This window comes from Gossypium raimondii, chromosome 5 (genome assembly GCF_025698545.1).
Source record: "Gossypium raimondii isolate GPD5lz chromosome 5, ASM2569854v1, whole genome shotgun sequence".
NCBI classification, from domain to species: Eukaryota; Viridiplantae; Streptophyta; class Magnoliopsida; order Malvales; family Malvaceae; genus Gossypium; species Gossypium raimondii.
This window is the reverse complement of record NC_068569.1, coordinates 37,055,249-37,078,038: the sequence shown is the minus strand read 5'-3', so window position 1 is coordinate 37,078,038 and position 22,790 is coordinate 37,055,249. Positions and strand designations below refer to the sequence as shown.

The 22,790-nt window shown below is 29.8% G+C and overlaps 2 protein-coding genes across 5 annotated transcripts; both read left to right on the top strand.

The window, feature by feature from the left end:
• The first annotated feature begins 3,134 nt into the window (after positions 1-3,134).
• Positions 3,135-9,871, top strand: LOC105767011 (PTI1-like tyrosine-protein kinase 3). The gene is made up of 3 exons (XM_012586544.1): positions 3,135-3,253; positions 3,343-3,419; positions 9,588-9,871. Exons 1-3 carry the CDS (start codon positions 3,135-3,137, stop codon positions 9,869-9,871), a joined length of 480 nt encoding a protein of 159 aa, XP_012441998.1.
• Positions 9,872-16,673: 6,802 nt separating this feature from the next.
• LOC105766009 (protein NSP-INTERACTING KINASE 3) lies at positions 16,674-22,283 on the top strand. 4 transcript variants are annotated; one of them, XR_008196308.1, is made up of 11 exons: positions 16,674-17,516; positions 17,840-17,972; positions 18,060-18,131; positions 18,278-18,421; positions 18,523-18,594; positions 18,733-18,792; positions 18,880-18,977; positions 19,068-19,214; positions 20,068-20,409; positions 21,025-21,542; positions 21,684-21,824. XR_008196308.1 is itself a non-coding variant. In XM_012585305.2 (11 exons), exons 1-11 carry the CDS (start codon positions 17,414-17,416, stop codon positions 22,005-22,007), a joined length of 1,878 nt encoding a protein of 625 aa, XP_012440759.1. In that variant the 5' UTR covers positions 16,677-17,413; the 3' UTR covers positions 22,008-22,283. The 4 variants fall into 4 exon arrangements, 3 of the variants coding, with proteins under 3 accessions (XP_012440759.1, XP_052487600.1, XP_012440758.1); XM_012585305.2 differs by having other exon boundaries at positions 16,677-17,516; positions 19,077-19,214; positions 21,025-21,416; positions 21,684-22,283; XM_052631640.1 differs by having other exon boundaries at positions 16,678-17,501; positions 21,025-21,416; positions 21,684-22,283.
• Positions 22,284-22,790: the final 507 nt, after the last annotated feature.

Sequence of the window (22,790 nt, the reverse complement as noted above, 5' to 3'; positions counted from 1 at the left end):
TGAACTGACAGATATCAAGTCCCAGTTGAACTTTAAGAATTCTTAGGATACAAATGACATGTCATTAGTGATTTCATGTTTCGGGTGCTGGTCTTGAATGTCCTAACGATGGCTGAGATCCTACATTTGCTGTGGATTCTCCATAGCTCATGTAAGCAGCATCGTGTAATTTACATTTTGACCCACAACTCGTGTGAGCATGCCCATTTCACGGCTCATGTGAGCATCAATGTAAAGGAAAGGATATGATTATATGTAAAGGCGCACTATGTGTGAGCTTTCTCAAGTATCCAATGTAGTTTTAGATGGGTCAATGGGTAAGAAAAGGAAATTAAATGGTAAGTGTGCAAATGGAATGAATCATAATCTCATGAAGATATTGATGAGTTAAATGATATGTTTACATATGGAAACTACTTATCTTATGGTTGAATTTATTTGTATCATGGAAAGTATATTAACTTGTGAGCTGGTGATGTTGTATAGGCTTATACTAAACTTATGGTATTGGTATTAACTTATATTTATTCTATGAATTGTATAAATGAAATGGTAAGTTATGTTTTGGTTTATATGAGCTTACTAAGCACTCGTTGCTTACGTAGTTGTTTTCCTTTGTTTTATAGATTATCGGAAGCTCGATTTGGTTGGAAGCTCTTCGGAGACCTATCACACTATCCAACAGTCAATTTGGTATTCTTTGAGTATTTTGGCCAATGTTTATAATGTCATGTATAATGTGTTTTGAAATGATATTTTGGTGAATGTTAATGGTGTTTTGGCATGTATAAGTTTTGAAAGTTTTGTTGATTTGGTACCATTTGATGCCTTATCAAATTATGTCATTTTGGTTACATTATTGTGCATGTTTATAAGGCTCTTTATGGTATGCTTTGAATGGTTTGAAAATGGTTATATGTGGTATGTTTTGGTACCTAGTTGAAATAGGGTGTCATGCATAAAATAAGGCAATATTGTCATGTTTTGATAGTTGTTGTTTTGACATAATTGTGGTGCCTTTGAGTGGCATATTGGTTAGTTGAGTTAGGGTCTTGAAATGACATCTTCATGGGTTTGGTTGATGTTTAGGTCCCTTCAAAGTGTGCACAAATGTATTGAATGTTTATGCATGGTTTGGTTATGAAATGGCTTGATTTTAGGTGAATTTTGGGTTCACACGGCCTGAGACACAGGCTGTCACACTGCCATGTGAGGCACGCGGTCTGGTGATACAGTCGTGTGTCATCTGAGGATATTCCTAGGGTTCAAGTTAGTGAGTTACATGGCCTAGCACACGAATTGGCACACGGACGTGTAGGGCAACTCAAAGAGTTACACGGCCTAGCACATGGCCGTGTGACCCTACTCAGTGAGTTATACGGGTGAGGACACAAGCTGGGACATGGCTGTGTGTCCCTTGTTCGAAAGTTACACGGCTTGGCCACACAGTCGTATGACCCCTGTTTCCAATTTTTGCTACTTTTTCCTTAACTTTCCATTTTGTGTCAAATTAGTCTCGAATTGCTTCTAAGCTATTTCTAGGGCCTCGAAGGCTTGATTTGGGGACAAAATATATAAGAATGAAAGGTTTATGATATATTTAAAATGTTATGATGTTTAAATATTTTCGATTGTTTGGTAAAGTTCTCGTAACCCTAATCTGGCGACAGAGAAGGGTTAGGGTTGTTACATTTAGTGGTGGAAATTGTCTACGCAGGATGCATTAACTGACTTTACACTCCTCATATGAGCCTTCTTCTTTGCGTTGGGGTCACCCAATCCTCATATGTACCCATAATTACATGTACTGTACCATACACCTTCTGTTTGCCCTTGGTGTCAGCACGTGAACTTTGGCCCTGCTGGGTAGTATCCTGAGCCACAAATTCTATGAGCTCACCATTTCTCAGTGTCTCTTCAATGGGGTCCTTTAAAGAAAAACAATCTTTAGTTTTGTGTCCCCCATCATTATGGAAAGCACATCTATCTCTTGACTTTGATCGTCTTGCGCTTTGCCTCATAGGGGAAAGGGTAGGGAGGATACCCAAACTTTTTACCTGATTTAGAATCAAGTAGCATTTAGGGGGTATAAACTTCAAACCTACCCTAGGGGATGTACCTCCTTGTGCGCTCTGGTTGGGCTCTCTAAGATGCCCTATGTGGTCATTTTGTGATTGCGATCTTTGTTGCCTCTCATTGTGTACACGCAAAGACTGATGAGGTGGCCCCTGTCTGTTGTGAGCCCCATCTCTATTTCTAAACTATTTATCTTCCCTCTACACTATGCCATGTGCCGCTCTTTTTATCTCTTCTGCCTCTGCGAACTTGTGGGCCCTCTTATACAAATCTGCTAAACTCTAAGGTCTATTGTCAGTGAAGGCAAATTGTACGTGTCGTTCTGTAAAAACATCAATGGCACACTAATCTTCAAGGTTATTTGTGTTCAGCGTTGCCACGTGGAAACGTTTTACGTAATCTTACAAGGACCCTCCTTCCCTCTACTTCATAAACATTAAACTCATGAGACTGTTCATGATTGTCCTATGCATTCTGAACCGTCCCAAAAACATCTGACCTAGATGAGAAAAACTTCGAATAGATCCCTAGAGAGAGACAAGTACCAATCCTTCGCACTCCCCTTAAGCGTCATAGAGAAAGCCTTACACTTTGAAGGATCTGAAGCACCCAACATATTCATGTAATCATTATACTGCATGAGATGAGCTCGAGGATCCCTCCTTTATTCAAACATGTCCTTCGGGACCTTGAAATCAGCTAGTAAACCTACTACTGCTACTTCTAGAGCTAGAGGATTGTTAGAGAAAAAAAGCCAATACAGGTCTTAAGACTTAGGATGTAAAGCCCTCACATCTCGTCGCAATGCATCCATCTCACGTTGTCATTCCTTTCTATGCATGGCTGGTACTTTTTTTTGTACGACCACATTATCTTGAAAATCGGAGTTATCAGATTGTACCTTTCTCTTGAGCTCCTCGTTCTGCTTTAAGAGTTCCTGTTAAAAAATTTGTTGTCGCTCAAATCTTGCATTTTGTAAGGCCATTTGATCATTCATCAACCTCATCTGTTCTTGAAGAGCCAAGAACTGTTGTTGTGACACTTCTTGACATAGGAAAATGGTAACCCCTGAAAGGAAATCTATTGATCGGAAGTCTATCCACGCTCACCGCACCAAATTGTTGAGTGTTTTTACTGTATCTTTTTGGTGGGAAGAATCAAGTATTTATATGGCATGGTACTGTTCATGGAATTGACGTTCTAGGTAGGCTCCATGCATGTCAACATGTATGCTATCCTAGACTTAACACGTGTGCGTTGGTCCAGGTGTTCGTCAGCTCACTCGTTTAGTTTTGTACCTTGTGCTTGCGAACACCTAGAGACATACGAACTGAGCTCGCGAGGTGAGCTCATAAGCCCCTTGACGTATCCACATGGTGGAGTCTAAACTTGGGTCGCAGGTCGGTAGCCTGGGTTCTATCCGGGCTTCGAGTTGGCAATCGAATATACCATAACACTGGTCAATTCTTTAATGGGTTATATAGATTTTGTTCTAGAAAAATGAGCTAGAAAATATAACTACTTATATATTTTTTAAGGAAATATAATAATCCTTTAATTATAAGTATTTGATGATCAAATTGATAGAATTTGTAAATATGAAGGGTTAAATTTTCAAAAAAGTACAGAATTTGTGAATATGAAGGGTTAAATTTTCAAAAAGTACAAAACTTGTGGCAAATTTTTAACATTTTTGTTTTTGTATATGGTGACCTGGTTGTTTTGTTTTTGCCTCTCACAAATTCACAATGTTTGAAAGTTTACTTCGATGTGTATGAATAAAAATAATGAGTGCTTTTGTTAGATCATTTGTTGGTAAGGATCAGGATCGACCCAACATTCGTTGTCCTTTGCGGCGTTTTTCCATCGTTTGCGGAACATTTGCTTTTCGATCAACCACCATCTTCTTAGTTGCAAGTAGTAAAGTGATATCGGATCCGTTTAGTTGGATTTTTTCTCTAACTTTTAATCTTTAATTATGATTGGATTCGGTTTGTTTTTCGGTTTTTATATCAGTATTTTTATCTTAAGTTTTTAGATTTAGTTTGATGAAATAAATTTTATTTTAAGGATTTTGAATATTATTTGATAAAATTTTAAGTTTTTTTTTATAAATGTTTGTAAAAATAATAATTTTTCAATTATTTTTAATATAAAATATTTAATTTTATATCATAAAAATTCAAATTAATTATATATTAAATAAAATAGAATTGATTCAATTTGAATAATTATACTTTTTAAACCTACATTCTAAAAATCATTCAAATACTTCCATTCAAGTTTATTTTCGATTTCTATTATTTAACCCTACCTGTAAACATTTTACATGCATCCGTACTAGAGGTGCTCATGGGCCGGGCGGGTTGGGCGGGCTCAAAAAATTCGGCCGGGTCCTAGGCTCGGCCTGCCTTCCCTTGAATATGGGCCTAAGATTTTGCCCAGCCGCCCGAAAAAATCATAAGCCGGGCCCGGCCCGACCCATTTTATTTTAAAATTTTAAAAATTAAAAAGTATTTTAAAAATATTTTAAAATATTTTAAAATTAAAAAATTAAAAAAAGTATTTTAAAAATATTTTAAAAATATTTTAAAATTAAAAAATTAAAAAAGTATTTTAAAAATATTTTAAAATTTAAAAAAATTAAAAAAGTATGTAAAAAATATTTTAAAATTAAAAAAATAAATATATTTATTATATCGGGCCGGGTTTTTTTGTCCAAGCCCATATTTCGGGCCTATATTTTTACCCAAACCCTCCCATATTTCGGGCGAGCCGTCGGGCCGGGCCGGGCCGCCCAGCCCATGAGCACCTCTAATCCGTACATAAGTGGAAATAAGTAATTAATGTTTTTAATAATATTTAATTACTAAATAACAAACAGATACGCATCTTATTTCACCGAGTTCTTTGGTGACAGTATATGATGGATTGTCACAAATGTACATTCCGTGGCTGAAATTAACAAACATAATTATTAAAAATAAAGGGTTGTTATATATTTTTATTAATTTTATGTTTTAATAAATTATTATTTTATAAAATTAAATTTTTAGTGTTTTTAATTTTTTATATATTTAATTTTTTATAATTTTAATAAATTTAAATGACTTTTATAATTTTTAAATATTTTATAGCTATACACTCATCTATAATGACTTTAAACAATTAATTGTCCATGTTTATTCTAAATGTATATATATTTTTATTGATTTAATTTTTTTAATATTTATTTTTTAAAATGTTGATGTAGCATGCCGCATCAGTGTTGTTTGCCGCATCATCACTATTAACGATTAAACCAATCAACTGATAGTTTCCACCAACAAAAGGGTTTAATTAATTTTTTTTTCAACCCTTAAATCAAAGGAATTACACACTCAAGCGCATTTGAGCCCAAATCCTTTTAATTGTTAGAATAATAACAATGCCAATTGAACTAAAGCTCAAACATCATTTATAATTTGCTTATTAACTCTATGTTTTAACTTATGTGTATAAGTTTAATATTAATGTATAACTACCTACCAACAACCTCTTGGCATAGTGACAAGAGTATTATGTTGTAGGCATGAGAGCTTGAGTTCAATCCCAAGCAATCCTATTCACTACGCCAAATTATCAAAAAAAAAAATATTAATACATGGCTATACTATTATTTACCCATGATTGACCAAGCCAATCAGACACAAATTCAGTTAGAGAAATTATAAAAATAACCTTTTGTATCTATACTATTATTTAAACTCTTGACGGAGTTTTCAAAATCACCAAATCAATGTTTTTTTTTTCTATTATGATGTTTTACATTTTAATTGTATTATGCATGCTTTATTACTTTCATCAATGGTATATATTGACAATGTTGTTGATTGAATTGATTTCACAAGTTAACTCTACATTAACTCAAGATTGATGACAACGCAATGATAAACAATTATAATGTATTAGGTATTCTTAATATGATGTACTTGCGTGTTTAAATTTCTTTTTACTCACAATTTATTTTTTGCATTTTAATATCCTACATATTTTATGTGTTATTATTAATTAATTTCAAACCATATGTTTCATTATTTATTATATGTTATATTTAAACACAACTCCATATTTTAAATACGTAGTTTTCCACACACATACATGTGCTATAAAATTTTAGTTAATGTTAATACTATTTAAAAATTATTTTAATATTACATATATTTGAATGTATTTTTGTCAAATTTTATTTTAATTCCTCATATTATTTGTAAATTAGTTAAACTTAAAATAATAATAAGAAGAATTAATTTAATATATTTTAATTTTTAAATACAATAATTTCGTGCATCACACGAGAATGAAAATAATAAAGAGCTAATTGGGTTGGTGTCAACCATCAACCGAGTCCTAACTCAATTAGAAATTTACCAAAATTTGTATTTTTTATTTTTACAAAATAATAAATATTATTTTAAAATTATTTATATCTTTTATATTTTGATAAATTTAAAAATTAGATCCACATAATAAAAATTATGGGATTTCAACCTAACTTAACATGCTTTTCACTATTTTAACTAAAATTATATTTGGGTTTTCTATTAAATTTTTTATATAAATGTTTTTACACTCATTTTGGGTATATATGTATGGTTGATATTCTCAAGCAATCCGGTGATGTGCACCTAATTCAAAAGGCCAACACCTTTTCTTTTTTCTTTTTCGAAAAATGAAAGAAAAAACACAGAGAACCACAAATATGGAAGTAGGAGGACCCTTCTGCTCCCTGCCTTATTTCAATCATATCATTCGAATAATTGCAATGTTATCTCATGATTTTCCTTTGAAATGATAACTACTGTTTCTTTTCTTTTTTTTTTTTGTTCCTTTTTATCTTTTACCTTTTTTTAGGTAAATGTGTACTATATTTGTAATCTTTTTCACTTTACGTCCTTATAATTAAAACTTTTATTAAATAAATTGAAATTTTAAGTACAGAACTTTTAGTATAAAATTTTATAAGTGTTAAGTTTATTGTATAAAACTAATTATTATATTAATAAAAATTAAGTACTAAATATTATTATATTTTTAATGATAAGATTTTGAAATGTAATGGAATAGAGTTGTAATATAATAGAACTGTAATGAAATAGAGTTGTAATCAATAATTCAATTGTTTGGTTGAATGGAATAATGTTGTAATAATGAAGAAAAAAAATTGAAATAACCCCTTAATGTAATTTATTTTAGGTAAATGATTATTGTTATTATTATTAAATTTTAATAGGATTATTATTAAAATAATTTAATCATATTTTAATATAATTATTATTAAATATAATTTAATAAAAATTTTAATATAATTATTTTATATTAAAATATTTAAAATATTGTATTTTTATATTTTTAAGTCCAAGTTTTAAGGATTAATATGGAAATTAATTTTTTGTTATACAATGTTGCATGGAATAATCATTGTGATACCAAAAATAGCTATTATGAGAAGACAAATAATAGGAAATAATGATCATACTATTAAATGAGTATTACATTCGACCAAACAAAAAAATAATTTACCATTCAATAAATAAAGGGGGAATGCTATTTCATTGTCCAACTAAACATGGTGTAAGTAACGAGAATCTAATTCTCCATGTTTTGAAGATGATGGGCACACTTGTTACCTTCGTGTACATGTACGACCTAACCCGCGTTGATCAACGTATAATAGTCCTTCGTCATAGTGCTTAAAGGGTTATTTAGACATTTAACCATCATCTTCACATTCAACTCAATAATTTATTCCCAACTCCTTAGCCAACTACAGTCCCTCTCCAACTGCTCAAAACTCCGCTTGTAAACTATCAGTTCCGCCAATTTTAAGCAAAACCCACTCACCATTCCAATCACGAATGAATCCCCTGACGGAAGCAATGCCAGTGTTACCTCGGACCGCTCCATTAGTGTTGAGTATATATAGATTCCATTTGGAGGCTTAGACTTGGTCCAATCGCGATCCTCACTACTATAGAATGCATAGCTTTACATTAACCCACAGCTAATTGCTTGGCATAAGACAGTGTAGCTACTGTCGATATACAGATGCCCTGAATATTCTCTTATTTCGATGCTTCCACGAGCTTCATAAAAGGATAGAGAATATTTCAAAATATTTGAATAATTTAGATAAAAATTAAATATAATAATTTGAATATTTCATTTATTGAAAGAATTAAGAGGATAATTTTTTTAATCCTATCTTTTTCTAAAAATAAAATTAACCTTTTTTTCAACATGGTCTTATTTGATAATCTATTCAAAATAAAATTAATATTTTCACTGACCTTATTTTTAAGTACATATGATAATTCATAATAAACAACAAATGATGGAATTTTTCAAAAGAAATTGTAGAAAATAGTAAGTAGATAAAAAAGCTACTTATGGAGAAGCTTTTCAGTTATTTTTATTTTATTTTTTAACATTATCCTTAAATACTTCACCTTTTAAAATTTTAAAAATTATTTAATATTTAATTTTCAATCTATCAAACAACTCTTAAATGTTAATTATTCTATTCAGCAATGTATTTTCGTTAGAAAATTTAAAACCAAGTGAAAATTTTATTATTGTTATCAAATATATTTAAATACTGAATTATTTTCAATAATATATTAAGCACACCCTAAATATGTAATAATTGTGGAAGTGGTATTAAAATTTTGTAAAGCAGTAAATGTAATCCTCAGCAAGTTGTGTTTAAAAGTCAGACTATTAGTTGGCATGAGAAGTTTGATTATGTGTCAAGTCTAATAGGGTCAATTTCATATCTTGAACAAAAGATATCCAATATTTGATTCCATCTAGCTCCTCTCTATTATTATAGTAAAATAAGTTGTCGACCAAACCTGTGCCTAACCTGAGCCCTGCTTGGGTTAAAGGACACCCGAACTTAGATAAGCTTTTCATTATTTCATATCAATCTTAACCACCCTAAATTATGATTTAATAATAATGATGTTTTGTTTCATAATCTAATGAAAAGATTTGAATTTAATGTAAATATTACTTTTTTAGTGATTTAAATTTGGGTAAACTACCAAAGTAGTCATTTTTATTTACCTTAGATTACATTTTAGTCACTTATATTTGAAATGTTACATTTTAGTCACTTACATTATCGTGTTGTAACATTTTAATCACTGAGCTATTAATTTCCGTTAACGATGTAACGGAAAGTTAACGTGGCATGTTAAATCATAATTTCAAATGAAAATTGTAGGTTAAATTATACAATTGGTCTCTATATTTTTTCACTTTGAGAAATTTAATTTTTTTTCTTTTATGTTATTTTAACTTTCCCTTCTTTTTTTTATTCTCTTCTGCATCTCCTTCTGTTTCCCTCCCTTCTCCATTTCTTTTAATGTAATTTTTCTATATTTTTCATTTGTTAAAACATCCCTGCATATAGGCTAAACTCTTTAGTTTGACCTTTTTAATTTGTTTCTTGCTTTTGGGAATCACAGAAAGGAAAGGAGTTCAAGGGGCACAGGCAGGTTCGGTTCTTGACTGGATGCAGAGGGTAAGAATTGCAGTTGATGTGGCAAGGGGTTTGGAATATTTGCACGAGAAGGTTCAAGTTTCGATTATCCACAGAGATATCAGATCTAGCAATGGCCTTTTTGAAGACTTCAAAGCAAAGATTGTAGATTTTAACCTCTCAAACCAGACTCCCGATACGGTTGCTCATCTTTATTCTACTCGTGTTTTGGGAACCTTCGGCATCATGCACCTAAGTATGCTATCTTAAGCTATTTTATATCATTGTTTATTTCTTTTCTGAACTAACCAGTCATTGCCAGTTGTTGACATAAATAATTGAAGGGAGGAAAACATAATGAGAAGTAGAAGAGAATGGAAAAAAGAAGAAGAAAAAAGGAAAGTTAAAATAACATAAAAGAAAAAAATTAAATTGCTCAAAATGAAAAATATAGGGACCAGTTGTATAATTTAACCTAAAATTTTCTTTTGAAATTATGATTTAATATGCCACGTCAACTTCCCGTTACACTGTTAATGAAAATTAATGGCTCGGTGACTAAAATGTTACAACACAATAATGTAAGTGACTAAAACATAACATTTCAAACATAAGTGACTAAAATGTAATCTGAGGTAAACAAAATTGACTATTTTGATAGTTTCCCTTTAAAATTTTAAGCATGTGTGGTAATTCATAATAAAAAAAAAAAGTAAAGGTTAAATGCTTAAAATGGGCCTAATTTTTTTAAGGTTGTTCACGTAAAGATCAAATCTTTCAAAATGGTTAAACAAGGGCCTAACATTTATTAAAATTCTCTAATGAAGATCAAACCTTTTCAAAATGTTCAAATAAAGGCCTAACATTTTTGAAAGTGATCAAATAAGGGACAAAACTTTTCAAAATTGCTCAAATAATGACTTCTTAATTATCATATATTAGGCTTCAAATTATGTTCTGATTGTTTTCTTTTCTTTTCAAGCAATATTTGATCTGAGCGTTATATGTTTTATTCTAAACACGTTAGCATTTACTTAACTTTTTTCTACAAATTGAGCTCAAGTACATGAAAAATTCTTATTTGAACACTTTTGTAAATGTTTGGCCCTTATTTGATCATTTTGAAATGTTTGACTTTTATGTGAGCAACCTTTAAAAGGTTGAGCCCCATTTGAGCATTTACCCAAAAATAAATGATAGATTTTTTTCAATGAAATGTGAGAAAAAAATCACAAGTAAATAATGAGCACTTTATCATTCAATGTATTTTTTTTTTCAAATTTTTTATTTTGTTTCTTTTAATAATATCCTTTGAATACTTTACTATTAAATTTTAAAAATTATATTTATCAAACAACACTTAATTTTAAAGAATATATTAAAATATTTTATAATTTAAATTCATAACTTAAATTTCAGTACTTAACTTTATATTTTATAAAATCTCTATAAAAACTTATAATATAATTCTTATTATTTTAAATAGTAAATTTGTCCCACAATCCTCATTCAAATGTGTGATTTGAATAAAATAAGAAAATCTTACACGAGCCGTACTTTGGATAGTTGGATAGAGATTTTTCAATTCTGACCAATCCAACCTTAGGTTTAAATTAATTAATAAACATATTTTATTTTAATTATAAAATAATGCAGAAATATTTTATATTTAAACAATATTTTTTAAAACAAATGTATGCAATGTTATTTGAATTTGATTAGATTGATGGATTAGATTGATTAAATCGAGAATCGGTTGTTATATTAATCTGAATATAAAATTTAGATTGACCTTTGAGCGAATTGTTCAAACTAATAACAAATAGAATAAAATTGATTGTTGAACTGGTTCTATAATTTTTTAACTTCTTAAATAAATAATTATTTATTTATTTATTATTAAATTAACCATAAAATCAATTGAATCAATTAAATTAAGGATGTGTTTACCATTAAGATTGTAAAGCACTTTTCAACTCAAATCATGATTTCAAATAAAAATTTTGGTAAAGAATTAACTTTTCAAACCAAACCATAATTTTAAATTGAGATTTTAACCAAAACCAAAAATTAAAATTTTTAGCTTTTGACTTTTGGAAAAGTGCTTTCTAATGAAGTTACCTTTTACCTTCATTAAGTATTAGTTTGGATGGGTGGTATGTTACGTTTAACTTATTTTTATTTCACATTACAATATTTAATTTCATCGTTATCGCTATTTTTACATTAATCGTAATTAAACGCATCACCTATCTAAATCTACTATAAATCTTTTAGTTTACAACATTTTAAAATTACTATTTTATCTTCTAAAAACACCCTTTTATGATAATGATAAACACTATCAAAATTTTTAAAATCACTTTTTTTTTTTCGCATCACTTTTCACTCTTAAATCTGATTTTTGATTCGTGTATATACGTATGCTGGAGATCCATCTAATCTTATATAAGAGTTTCCTACGTCACCCGAACAAGTGAGGTAGTAGATGCCTACGTTAGTTGGGGTTGGGACCAACCCCAAAAGCGACCAAAATGCCTTTCTTTTCCCATCAAATGTTTGGTTAAAAAATATATATTACTTTTATATAAAATAAGAATCTTTTGCTCGTGAACTTGTTGGGTAAATTTTTCTATATAATTTTAATTATATTATAATTATTTATAAAATATTTATTAAGTTTTAATATATTTTTATTTATATGATTATAATGATTAAAATTATTTATTTACTAACTAAAATTTAAATAAAAACAATTTATATATTTTTAAAATATTATCAACTTTTTTATTAAATCAAATCACGATAGATTGCTTTATATTAAATTTTAATTATGATTTCTTTACCATATTTAAATTTAGTAGCTATATATATTTTTGAAATAATTTAAATTAATTAATATTATTATAAAATTAAAAATTAAAATATATCGAATTAAATCATTGTGAGGAAATAAAAGATAAAACTGAAATCTCTTCATTTTGCTTATAACGACTTAAAAAACATGATAAATGTCATGTAGGCTTTAAGCCTTCATTATATATTTTACCCTTTTAAGGATTCATATATAGCATGCATTAATTAAAATATATTTTAAATTAAAACGTTTCGCTTAAAAGTATTTAATAACATCAACTTTTATTCATTAGTTTAAAATTAATAATCATATATTCATAAAAGATAAAAATAATATTGTGACATGAAATAGATAAAAGTTTAAGTTAAATAAACAATGTGATGCCATTCTTTCGTTTATTCTTTTGATTGATTGCTTCAATTTTATTAAATATGAAAAGAATTAAAATAAATGTGTACTAAATACGTATTAATTATTATTTTTATTCTTAACCCGACTCCGATTTCAATTAAATAATTTCAAAATATTTTATTTAAATTTATTTAAAATATAAATATAAATTTTATTTTTAATATTTTAAATTATTAAAATAAAATAAAAGTACAAAATTTTATTTTAGCAATGATTACACAATTAATTATTTTAGCTAAAATGAAGTAAAATAATATATTTGATTTTTAAAAATAAATTTAATTAACATAATATTTAAATTATTATATTTATTAATTAATATAATTTAGGTAAATTATCAAAATCGTCACTTTTGTTTCCCTCAGGTTACATTTTAGTCACTTATGTTTGAAGTGTTATGTTTTAGTCACTTTCGTTAACATGTTGTAATATTTTAGTTATTGGGTCATTAATTGTCGTTAATAGTGTAAGGGTAAGCTGAGGTGGCACATTAAATCACTATTTCAAACAAAAATTTTAGGTTAAATTATATTATTGATCCCCATATTTTTTTGTTTTGAGCAATTTATTTTTTCTTTTATGCTCTTTTAAATTTCCTTTTTTTCTTTTCTTTTTTCCATTCTCTTCTTCTTCTCCCTCTATTTTCCTTCATTCTCCTTCTCTTTTTAATGTCAAAGAAAAAAAATTAAATTGCTCAAAGTGAAAAAATACAGGGACCAATTGTATAATTTAACCTAAAAATTTTGTTTGAAATGATGATTTAACGTGCCACGTCAGCTTATCGTTACACCGTTAATTGCAATTAACATTCAGTAACTAAAATGTTACAACATGACAACGTAAGTGACTAAAATGTAACATTTCAAACATAAGTGACTAAAATGTAACATCAGAGAAACAAAAGTGACTAAAATGTAACACCAGAGAAACAAAAGTGACTATTTTGGTAGTTTATCCTATAGTTTATTATTTACACTTAATTCTAAAATGGGACTCAATTTAAATATAACTAAAAAATGAAGTATTTTGAAATTCAAAAACTAACTTAGAACTCAATGTTTCCATATAAATTTCCATTCACTCTTTTATATTATTAACTTCTAATATCGCATCGTTATACATGATTTTAAGTGTTTAATATTTAATTAATATTTTAAATATTATATTTTAATTACAATAGTTAACGTAAAATGATATTTTTTATTAAAATTATTACATATAAATTAATAAATATTAACTTATCAAATCAAATATTATGATAGAAAATTTTAAATCATAATTAAAACATGTTTACTTTATGGAGTTAATGCAAAGTAACATTATTCAAAATAATAACTAACTAACATAATTGATTTTAATATTAATTTAGTAATAGTTAATATGGTTATAATTCTATTGAAGTAATACATCAATAAATTTATCAAAATTTTAAAAAATAAAATTAGCAGTTCTTTTCCTTCAAAATTTTTAACTAAAATTATAATTACATTATAATTGACAATTTTTCTCTATATTTCATGCTTAGAGTTCTATTTAAGTAATAATTTTATTTTAAATTAGTAAAATAATTTTAACTAATAATTGTAAATTAAATTATAATTATTTTTAAATGTGTAATTTTCAGAACTTCTATCTCACTTCAAGTTTTTTTTAAATGTGAATTTAATAATAAGATAAAAATAAAGAGCGTTCTCACCAGTTCAAAAGTTTTTCTAAATTAGTGCTTATATGTATGTGTGTTTGATAAAGAAATAAAGCAATATTTAACCTATAAACTTATTAACTTTTTCAAATTGATTCCTAAATATTTTTATCTACATTAGTTTCAAAAGTAGGTAACTTTTTTTCAAAATTGATCCATAAACTTGAATTCCATTAAATTGTGATGATGTGACACTCTGAATTGTACCATGTCATCACTTGAAAATTTTAAAAATTATGTAAAATTTAGAAAATATAAAATTATAGAGAAATTTAAAAAAATTCAAGTGATAACATGATTCAAATCGTCACACTTTAATAAATCCAAGTACAAGGATCAATTTAGAAAAAATTGTCACGTTCTAAAACAAATGTGGACCCAAAAATCTAGGGACTAGGAATGAAAAAATTACAAAATTCAAGGAATAAATGTCACTTTATCTCTTAAAATAAACAATTTATATATCACCAAAAATAAATAATTTACATTTAAAAAATATTACCTATATTATATTTAAGATTTTGACGAAATTGGTGTTACTCATCAACCAATTCCTACTTAATCGAAAAGTTACTAAAAGCTCGTTATTTTAACAAAACTATATATGTTTATTTTGAGAGTAATTTTATCTTTTATATAAAATCTGAAAAATACTTACACATAATAAAATTTAAACTGAAAACATTATAATGTTAAATATTTTAATTTTACCATTTCAACTAAAATTATGTTGAATTGGTATGAATATTTTTAAAATTTTATCTATATTTAAATATTAATAATTATATTTAAAGTTGTGTATTAAGGGAGTGATTAAGTAAGTGTGATCCATCAATTAACTTGAAATAACCAAATACTCGGTTTTATAAAATAATAAATATTGAAAAGTTTTCACCGTACGCCTAGTGTTAATTAATTAAAGTTTTTTAAATGAATGAAATTGGTTTTGCGAAGGTAGAGGTAGCTCTAGTGAACACATACTCTCACTCTCCTAAAAATACTAATAATTAAATGAGAGAATATTCAATTTTCCCAATGCGACAAATATGCTTTTGGGTTTTTACTTTTACCTTACTTCAAGGCATTCATATTATAATAACAACAGTAAACTTTATGGCGCAATTTTACTTTTCACTTTATCCCAATGAAGTTCAACTTCGTGTTCTACTGACGTAAATAAAGTTTTACATTAATATTTATAATAATTGATTTTCATAATTTGTACCTTAATTCTTTTAATTTGCTAGTTAAATTTTTAAGTATGAATCTAAAATATTTATTTGGCATAATAATAAATATAGTTCTTAATATTTATTTACTTTTATTATTTTAGCCCTTATTCTTTTTTGTCATTTTGGCCTTCAGTATTTAAAATTTAGTTAAATTGTTTGTTTTAGACGAAAAATTATTGAATTGTTAAAATTTTAATGGCATTGATGTGGCAACTCGTGTGATAATTCACGCATAATTCAAAAAATTAATAAAAAGTTAAAAAATTTATAAAAATTTTAAAAATGTATTCATATTATCAGTGAAATATGCATAAAATACCATGTGAACTGCGGAGTCAAAATGATAAAAAAAGAAGATTAAAATCAAAATAACAAAATAAATAAATATTAAAAGCTAAGTTTACTTTTATGTCTAGTTCAAATTATGTCCCTCTCGCTTCTGCCAATATTTTATAAAAGAAAAAATTGAATTGTGTTTTGAACAACTTAATTGAAAACATTTTATTTTTACTTGTGAAAATTAATAAAATGGTATTTGAACAACAACAACAAAAAATCTAAAAACTCACACAATCCCTAATTTCGATTAAATTGAACATTCTTTTTAAAACATTCTGCACATTGTAGCGAGGTGGCCGATGTGTGCAGAACTTTAACAGAAAAAAATTACAGTAAATTAATAAAAAAATGAATTTAATCCGAAAACCAACAAAGTTGAGGACAATCCAAGCACGTGATCTGTGATTCAGTCCAATCACCGATTTTTAAACAATCAATCCCTCTAAAAAGAATCCAAAATTCATATTTTTCTTTTATGTAGAATTTCACCGTTTTAAAAGTGGCAAAAAGAAAACAGTGTTTTTTTTTATTTTCATAAGGTGTCTGCATCTGAAAGTGTGTCGACTTTGGCCTTTTGTTTTGGCCTTTGCTTGTTTGGTTCTTTCTTTGTTTCATTGATCTTTTTATGCTTTGTGTTTTTAAATTCAATTTTTAAAGAAAGAGAAAAGTGAAAGCAAAAGGATTGCTTAAAGAGAATGGTTTTTTTTTCTTTTTTTGAATCAATAAGTGAAAAGAGCATGGGAAAGCTAGAAACCAGAGAGTAAAAAACCGCTTGCAATTTGTGGGGATAAATCAAAACATATAGAATATCAAACACTAGCATTTTCAGATCTCTAGGATCTCAGAATTTCAGTGGGGATAAATCAGGAACTTGTTGCTTGTTTCTCGAGAAAATTCTCTTTTTCTCTTTTAGCTCTTTTGTCTTAGCTCATCCGCTTCTTCATTCTGTTACTTTTACTTACCTTTCGATTCATATTTGTATGAAAACAAATCATTTTTAGGATCTGGATATTGATCAAAAACAACAAGTTTTGATTTTGTTTTTCAAGTGAAAAAGGTTAAAAAGGCAAGGAATTTCCTTTAAAAGTAATGGTGGTTTCAGTTCTTGTGGTACTGAAAGGGACACCTTTTGCTGGGATAAGGGTAGAAAAAAGACTTTAGCTTCATGTGAAAGATGGTGGCAGGTCATTGTTGTGCTGATCAGTGGGCATTGATTTTTTCAGAGAAAGTAGAGTTTGAATGAACTGAGAGACTGTAAGAGTTTTAACAGTATGGAAATAAAGAATTTGATGCTGTTTAGACTGGGGTTACTGATTTTGGCATTGAATGGGGTTTCCTCTGCAACTCTTTCTCCTACTGGTATAAATTATGAGGGTTAGTTTCCTTTTTAAAGCTTTTCTTTTTGTCACTTACCTCTAAACTTGAATTTTTGAGGTATCATTTCTGTTGTTTCTCAAGTAGTGTAGTGGAATTCATCAACCAGTTCTGAGTTTTCTTGTTTGAAATGATTCACAGTTTCCAATTTCTTTGCTCTTTTAATTTTTGCTTTGATGGACTTGAAGAATGTATGAACTACTTAGTAGCACATTTTCAGTTCGTGTCCTTGTTTTCATTAGTTTTACCACAATTTTGCTTGATAAGAAACCAGGTTTCGCTCACCTATTTTTCCTTCCATTTATGATGAATTTCTTGATCAGTGGTTGCTTTAATGGCCATAAAATCGAATCTACACGATCCATATAATGTTCTCGAAAATTGGGATTCGAATTCGGTTGATCCATGTAGTTGGAGGATGGTTACTTGCACTGCAGATGGATATGTTTCTGCCTTGTAAGTTTTTCATAGTAACTTGAAATTAACCGAGATTGTTGGTGGTTGTTAGTAATGTAAACTCCTTTTTGTTCCTTACTTGAACAGGGGACTTCCTAGTCAGAGCTTATCCGGGTCCTTATCAACATCGATAGGTAACCTTAGCTACTTGCAATCAGTGTAAGTTATTGTCTCTTCGGTAACTACACTTGCTTATAACCTATCAAGCTTTAATCCATGTAGTTTGTCGGGTTTTCCTCATTTCGCGACCCAAAGTTCATGGAAAGCTCATGCTGTTATTGTTTATTTGTTTGACGTTATTGTAGGTTGCTTCAGAATAATGCTATTTCAGGTTCCATTCCAGCTACCATCGGGAAGTTAGAGAAGCTTGTAACTCTCGATCTCTCCAACAATACTTTCAGTGGTGAAATACCTGCCTCCTTGGGGGACCTGAAAAACTTAAACTATTTGTAGGTTTTGTAACTTTTACTGCATTGCATATCGAAGCTCCTCTCTGAGTTTCTTTCTAGTGGATCTGTTTCTTATGTTTATGCTTCTTGAATGTGCTCAGGCGGTTAAACAACAATAGCCTTACTGGAGCCTGCCCCGATTCTTTGTCAAAAATCGGAGGTCTCACTCTTGTGTATGCACCTCAACTTGTGAATTTTATCTTTTGATGGACTTGAACTGGCTATTTGAAAAACCTTAAAATCTATATGATATCTTGTTACATTATCCGGCATGTAACTCACTTTTTGGTTGAATATAAAACCTGTAACAGGGACCTATCTTACAATAATCTGAGTGGTTCCCTTCCAAAAATATCGGCAAGGACTTTCAAGTGAGCAATTCCTTCTCTTGTTATAAGATGTTTATAATGCATGTTATTGCGCGGTGTATTTAATTGCAGTTCTGTTTTTACTTCCAGAGTTGTTGGAAACCCTTTAATTTGTGGACCTAAAGCAAGCAACAATTGTTCTGCTTTCTTTCCCGAGCCTCTTTCTCTCCCACCTGATGGTCTAAAAGGTGACTAATACTGCTTTTGATATTCCAACATTGTTTTCCCATGTTACTGTTTGATTAAATGTTTTGTGAATTTATGGATCTTTTTCTTAGCTCAATCAGACTCCGGATCGAAAGGTCATCATGTAGCTGTTGCTTTTGGTGCTAGCTTTGGTGCGGCTTTTTTCATCATACTGTTTTTGGGGTTACTAGTTTGGTGGAGATATAGACGCAACCAGCAGATTTTCTTTGATGTTAATGGTTAGCTCCGTAAACTTTCCAAATCCTATTATTGTACTGTCGTATAAATATTGGAACTTGTGGAACCTACAATGTTATGTTAAACAACGTCATCATCAAGGGGTTGTAATTCACATGTATATGCGGCTTCCATGAAGCTCCAATCTCCTACGATCACTGCCATCAATTTTTACGAGCACTGCCAGCAGGGACACAAAAGTTTCTCGGCATGTTGCATTTTCTTCCTTTGAAAAGGTTTTACAGTAGGGAAAGCTTTGCTTAAATGTTCCCATGCATTGTCAATGTTTTCTCCGAAAACCAATCATGTAGTCATGAATCTTTGCATTGTTTGCAATGAAACATGTTTTTAGATAAAATTATGGTTTTTGATGTTTGTTAAGCTTACAAATTTGAGTAATTACTTTTATTTCTAAGCTTTTGATGTGCATTGTGTCCTAGAAGCATCATTTGCAAATATATATGAAGTTAAAGGTTTCATCATTTAAATTTGATGAATGTACATGGTAAGATGAAACAAAGATGATTTTAAGAACTTATTTGTTGCGGCCTTTTGTTTTTATTTGAAGTATCCATGTGTGACTCATGCATCCGGCACATTTTCGGACATGGGTATGGGGATATGAGTCATGACCTTCCAAATATGGGAAAATCATATCCGTGTTTGATATATACCCGTATCTGGTACTTACACCCGAGTTCGAAAAACATGGTTAAAGAAGAGGTAGACATGAATTTTTTAAGCACAAATGAGCACTTTGTGTCGTATCTCAATTGATGTGTAACGAATAAGTTTTTCCTTTGATTTCTTTCCATGTTATCCTCTAATTCCTATCCCTTCCATGTTGAATGGCAGAACAATATGTCCTGGAAGTATGCTTGGGCCATTTGAAAAGGTATACATTTAAGGAGCTTAGGGCTGCAACTGACCATTTCAACTCGAAAAATATTCTCGGGAGAGGTGGATTCGGGATAGTGTACAAGGGTTTGTTGAGTGACGGGACTTTGGTGGCCGTTAAAAGGCTGAAGGACTACAATATAGCTGGCGGCGAGATTCAATTTCAGACAGAAGTAGAGACAATAAGTTTAGCTGTGCATCGCAATCTTCTCAGACTTTCTGGATTCTGCACGACTGAGAATGAACGGCTCCTGGTTTACCCCTATATGCCAAATGGAAGTGTAGCATCTAGACTAAGAGGTTAGTCTACCGAAGTCCTGTAGTAATTACGATTCCTGTTTTTATTAGGATCTTAGTATATGCTACTATATTGAAAGCTATGGCTGGTAGCAATGGGGCATCAATTTTACTGGCAGAACTACTGTTTTTGAGTCACTATAACAGCCACAGGTGTCGTGTCATATCAACATGATGCATGAAAGCCACTCTGTCCGTCTTTGGGCAGCGTATAGATTTGGGTGACATCTAAGGTCATCTTCATTTGAATTGGATGCGTAAATGCTCAATTTTTTCCATATATTTAGATTTCACTCATATCTTAAATATCTTAAATATTTAGATATCATATTTAGATATCACCTATATCACTATTTAGTTGATCTTTCGGCAACCAAAAATGTGTCTGTAACTAAACATCCTGATCATCCTATGTTAAACTTTGATCTCAGGGAATAGAATTTTAAAACCATCCAGTGTTTTAATCATCTCTCTGGTAGTTGTCAATATTTTGGACCATATTCGATTTTCTTTCAGCATTTATGGAAGAGTTATTCAATTTGGATATTAAATGAATATCAGAATTACTTTTTGAAGTTATAAACTTCTTTTTCTTTTCATATTCGGTTTCCCAATCAGACAATATTCATGGTCGGCCTGCTTTAGACTGGACAATGCGGAAGAGGATAGCCTTAGGTACTGCTAGGGGGCTTGTATACTTGCATGAACAGTGTGACCCAAAAATCATTCATCGGGATGTCAAAGCTGCCAACATCTTGTTGGACGAAGACTTTGAGGCCGTTGTTGGAGATTTTGGGTTGGCAAAGCTTTTAGACCACCGAGATTCTCATGTAACGACTGCAGTCCGTGGTACAGTTGGTCACATTGCTCCAGAGTATTTATCAACAGGTCAGTCATCAGAAAAGACAGATGTATTTGGGTTCGGGATCCTGCTCCTCGAGCTAATCACTGGTCAGAAGGCCTTGGATTTCGGACGAGCAGCAAATCAGAAGGGTGTAATGCTCGATTGGGTACTCTCTCTTTCTCTCCCCCTCTATGTGCTTGCAGAGTGCTGTTAACCGAGGAAAGCATGAAAACATGAATCAACATCGAATAAACCTCCATAGATTACTTGGCAGTTAAGAATTGTTGCAAATGTTAGTGCAGATGATTCATTTAACTGCATATGATGTGCGTCTTTGGATTACTATATCGACACTTGTCGCCCTCAACCATGTAGGGGATATTTTTCTTCTTTCAATGAAATTTGAGGTTAAAATTTCTGACCTTTCTTGCAGGTAAAGAAGCTACATCAGGATGGTAAACTGAGCCTGCTGGTGGATAAAGATCTAAAGGGAAATTTTGATAGGATTGAGTTGGAAGAAATGGTTCAAGTTGCCCTATTGTGCACTCAATTCAATCCGTTACACCGTCCGAGGATGTCTGAAGTATTAAGGATGCTAGAAGGTGATGGTTTAGCTGAGAAATGGGAAGCATCACAAATGATAAAGACGCTGAAGCTCCGATCATGCGATAACGATAACCCTCCACAACGGTACTCGGATTTTATAGAAGAATCATCACTTGTGCTCGAAGCCATGGAGCTTTCTGGTCCTAGGTGACATAATGTTTGCCTTGAGTACTATGGTCCCGACTCTATTGCAGAGCTCTGAAATGTGAAAAATATGTGATTGCTGTTGATAGTTGTTGAATGCTTGTATTCATCTGTAAAAATTAAAAAAGGAAAATCATGCAAGAGTTCGAGTTTGATTGAGCTTTGGTCAAGGAAATTTTGAAAAAATATGTTTAGGAAAATTTAGTATGTAGTTTCTTTATACAGGTAGTGTTGTAAGAATTGAAATCTTGGGGAATTGAAGGGTATGTTTGTTTTGTGAAAATCGATTACAAAAAGGAAAATATGAAATTGAAATTTTGATTTCAAAGTTAAATCAATACTAATTTAATTTTGAAATTGAAATTAAATTTTAATGTTGAAATAAGGACCATATCGAATTCCTTCACAAAATCTAAGGATATTTAAATCGAATTTTGTTTGGAAATTGAATTAAATTAGAATTGTATTTATTCTTAATTTCAATTGATTTGAGACTAATTCTAAATCAATACTAATTTCATTTAATTTGATTCAAGATTTGGCATGAGGAGAAAATATTTGGATATCCACATTTTTTCTGAAAAAATAAAATTATTTTTGTAATTTTTTAGAAAATAATATAAAATCATCATCTCTTTTAAATTTCGGTTTTATTAAAAAATTGTTCCTTAGACAACTTTGTTTTAAATAAATGTCATTTTGGATTTATTTTAAAATGCTTTTACTTTTTTTTTATATATAGGCCTATGTTGAGGCCCAAGTGTTTTGGTTTTATCAAAATTAACTCATG

Excerpts from the sequence above, each read along its gene's own strand:
- LOC105766009 (XM_012585304.2), top strand. The coding sequence starts at position 17,414 with ATGGAAATAAAGAATTTGATGCTGTTTAGACTGGGGTTACTGATTTTG. Across the intron at positions 17,973-18,059 it reads GATGGATATGTTTCTGCCTT|GGGACTTCCTAGTCAGAGCT; the intron begins GTAAGTTTTTCA and ends TTACTTGAACAG. Across the intron at positions 18,132-18,277 it reads CTTAGCTACTTGCAATCAGT|GTTGCTTCAGAATAATGCTA; the intron begins GTAAGTTATTGT and ends ACGTTATTGTAG.
- LOC105767011 (XM_012586544.1), top strand. The coding sequence starts at position 3,135 with ATGGTAACCCCTGAAAGGAAATCTATTGATCGGAAGTCTATCCACGCT. Across the intron at positions 3,254-3,342 it reads TCAAGTATTTATATGGCATG|GTGTTCGTCAGCTCACTCGT; the intron begins GTACTGTTCATG and ends GCGTTGGTCCAG. Across the intron at positions 3,420-9,587 it reads ATACGAACTGAGCTCGCGAG|AAAGGAAAGGAGTTCAAGGG; the intron begins GTGAGCTCATAA and ends TGGGAATCACAG.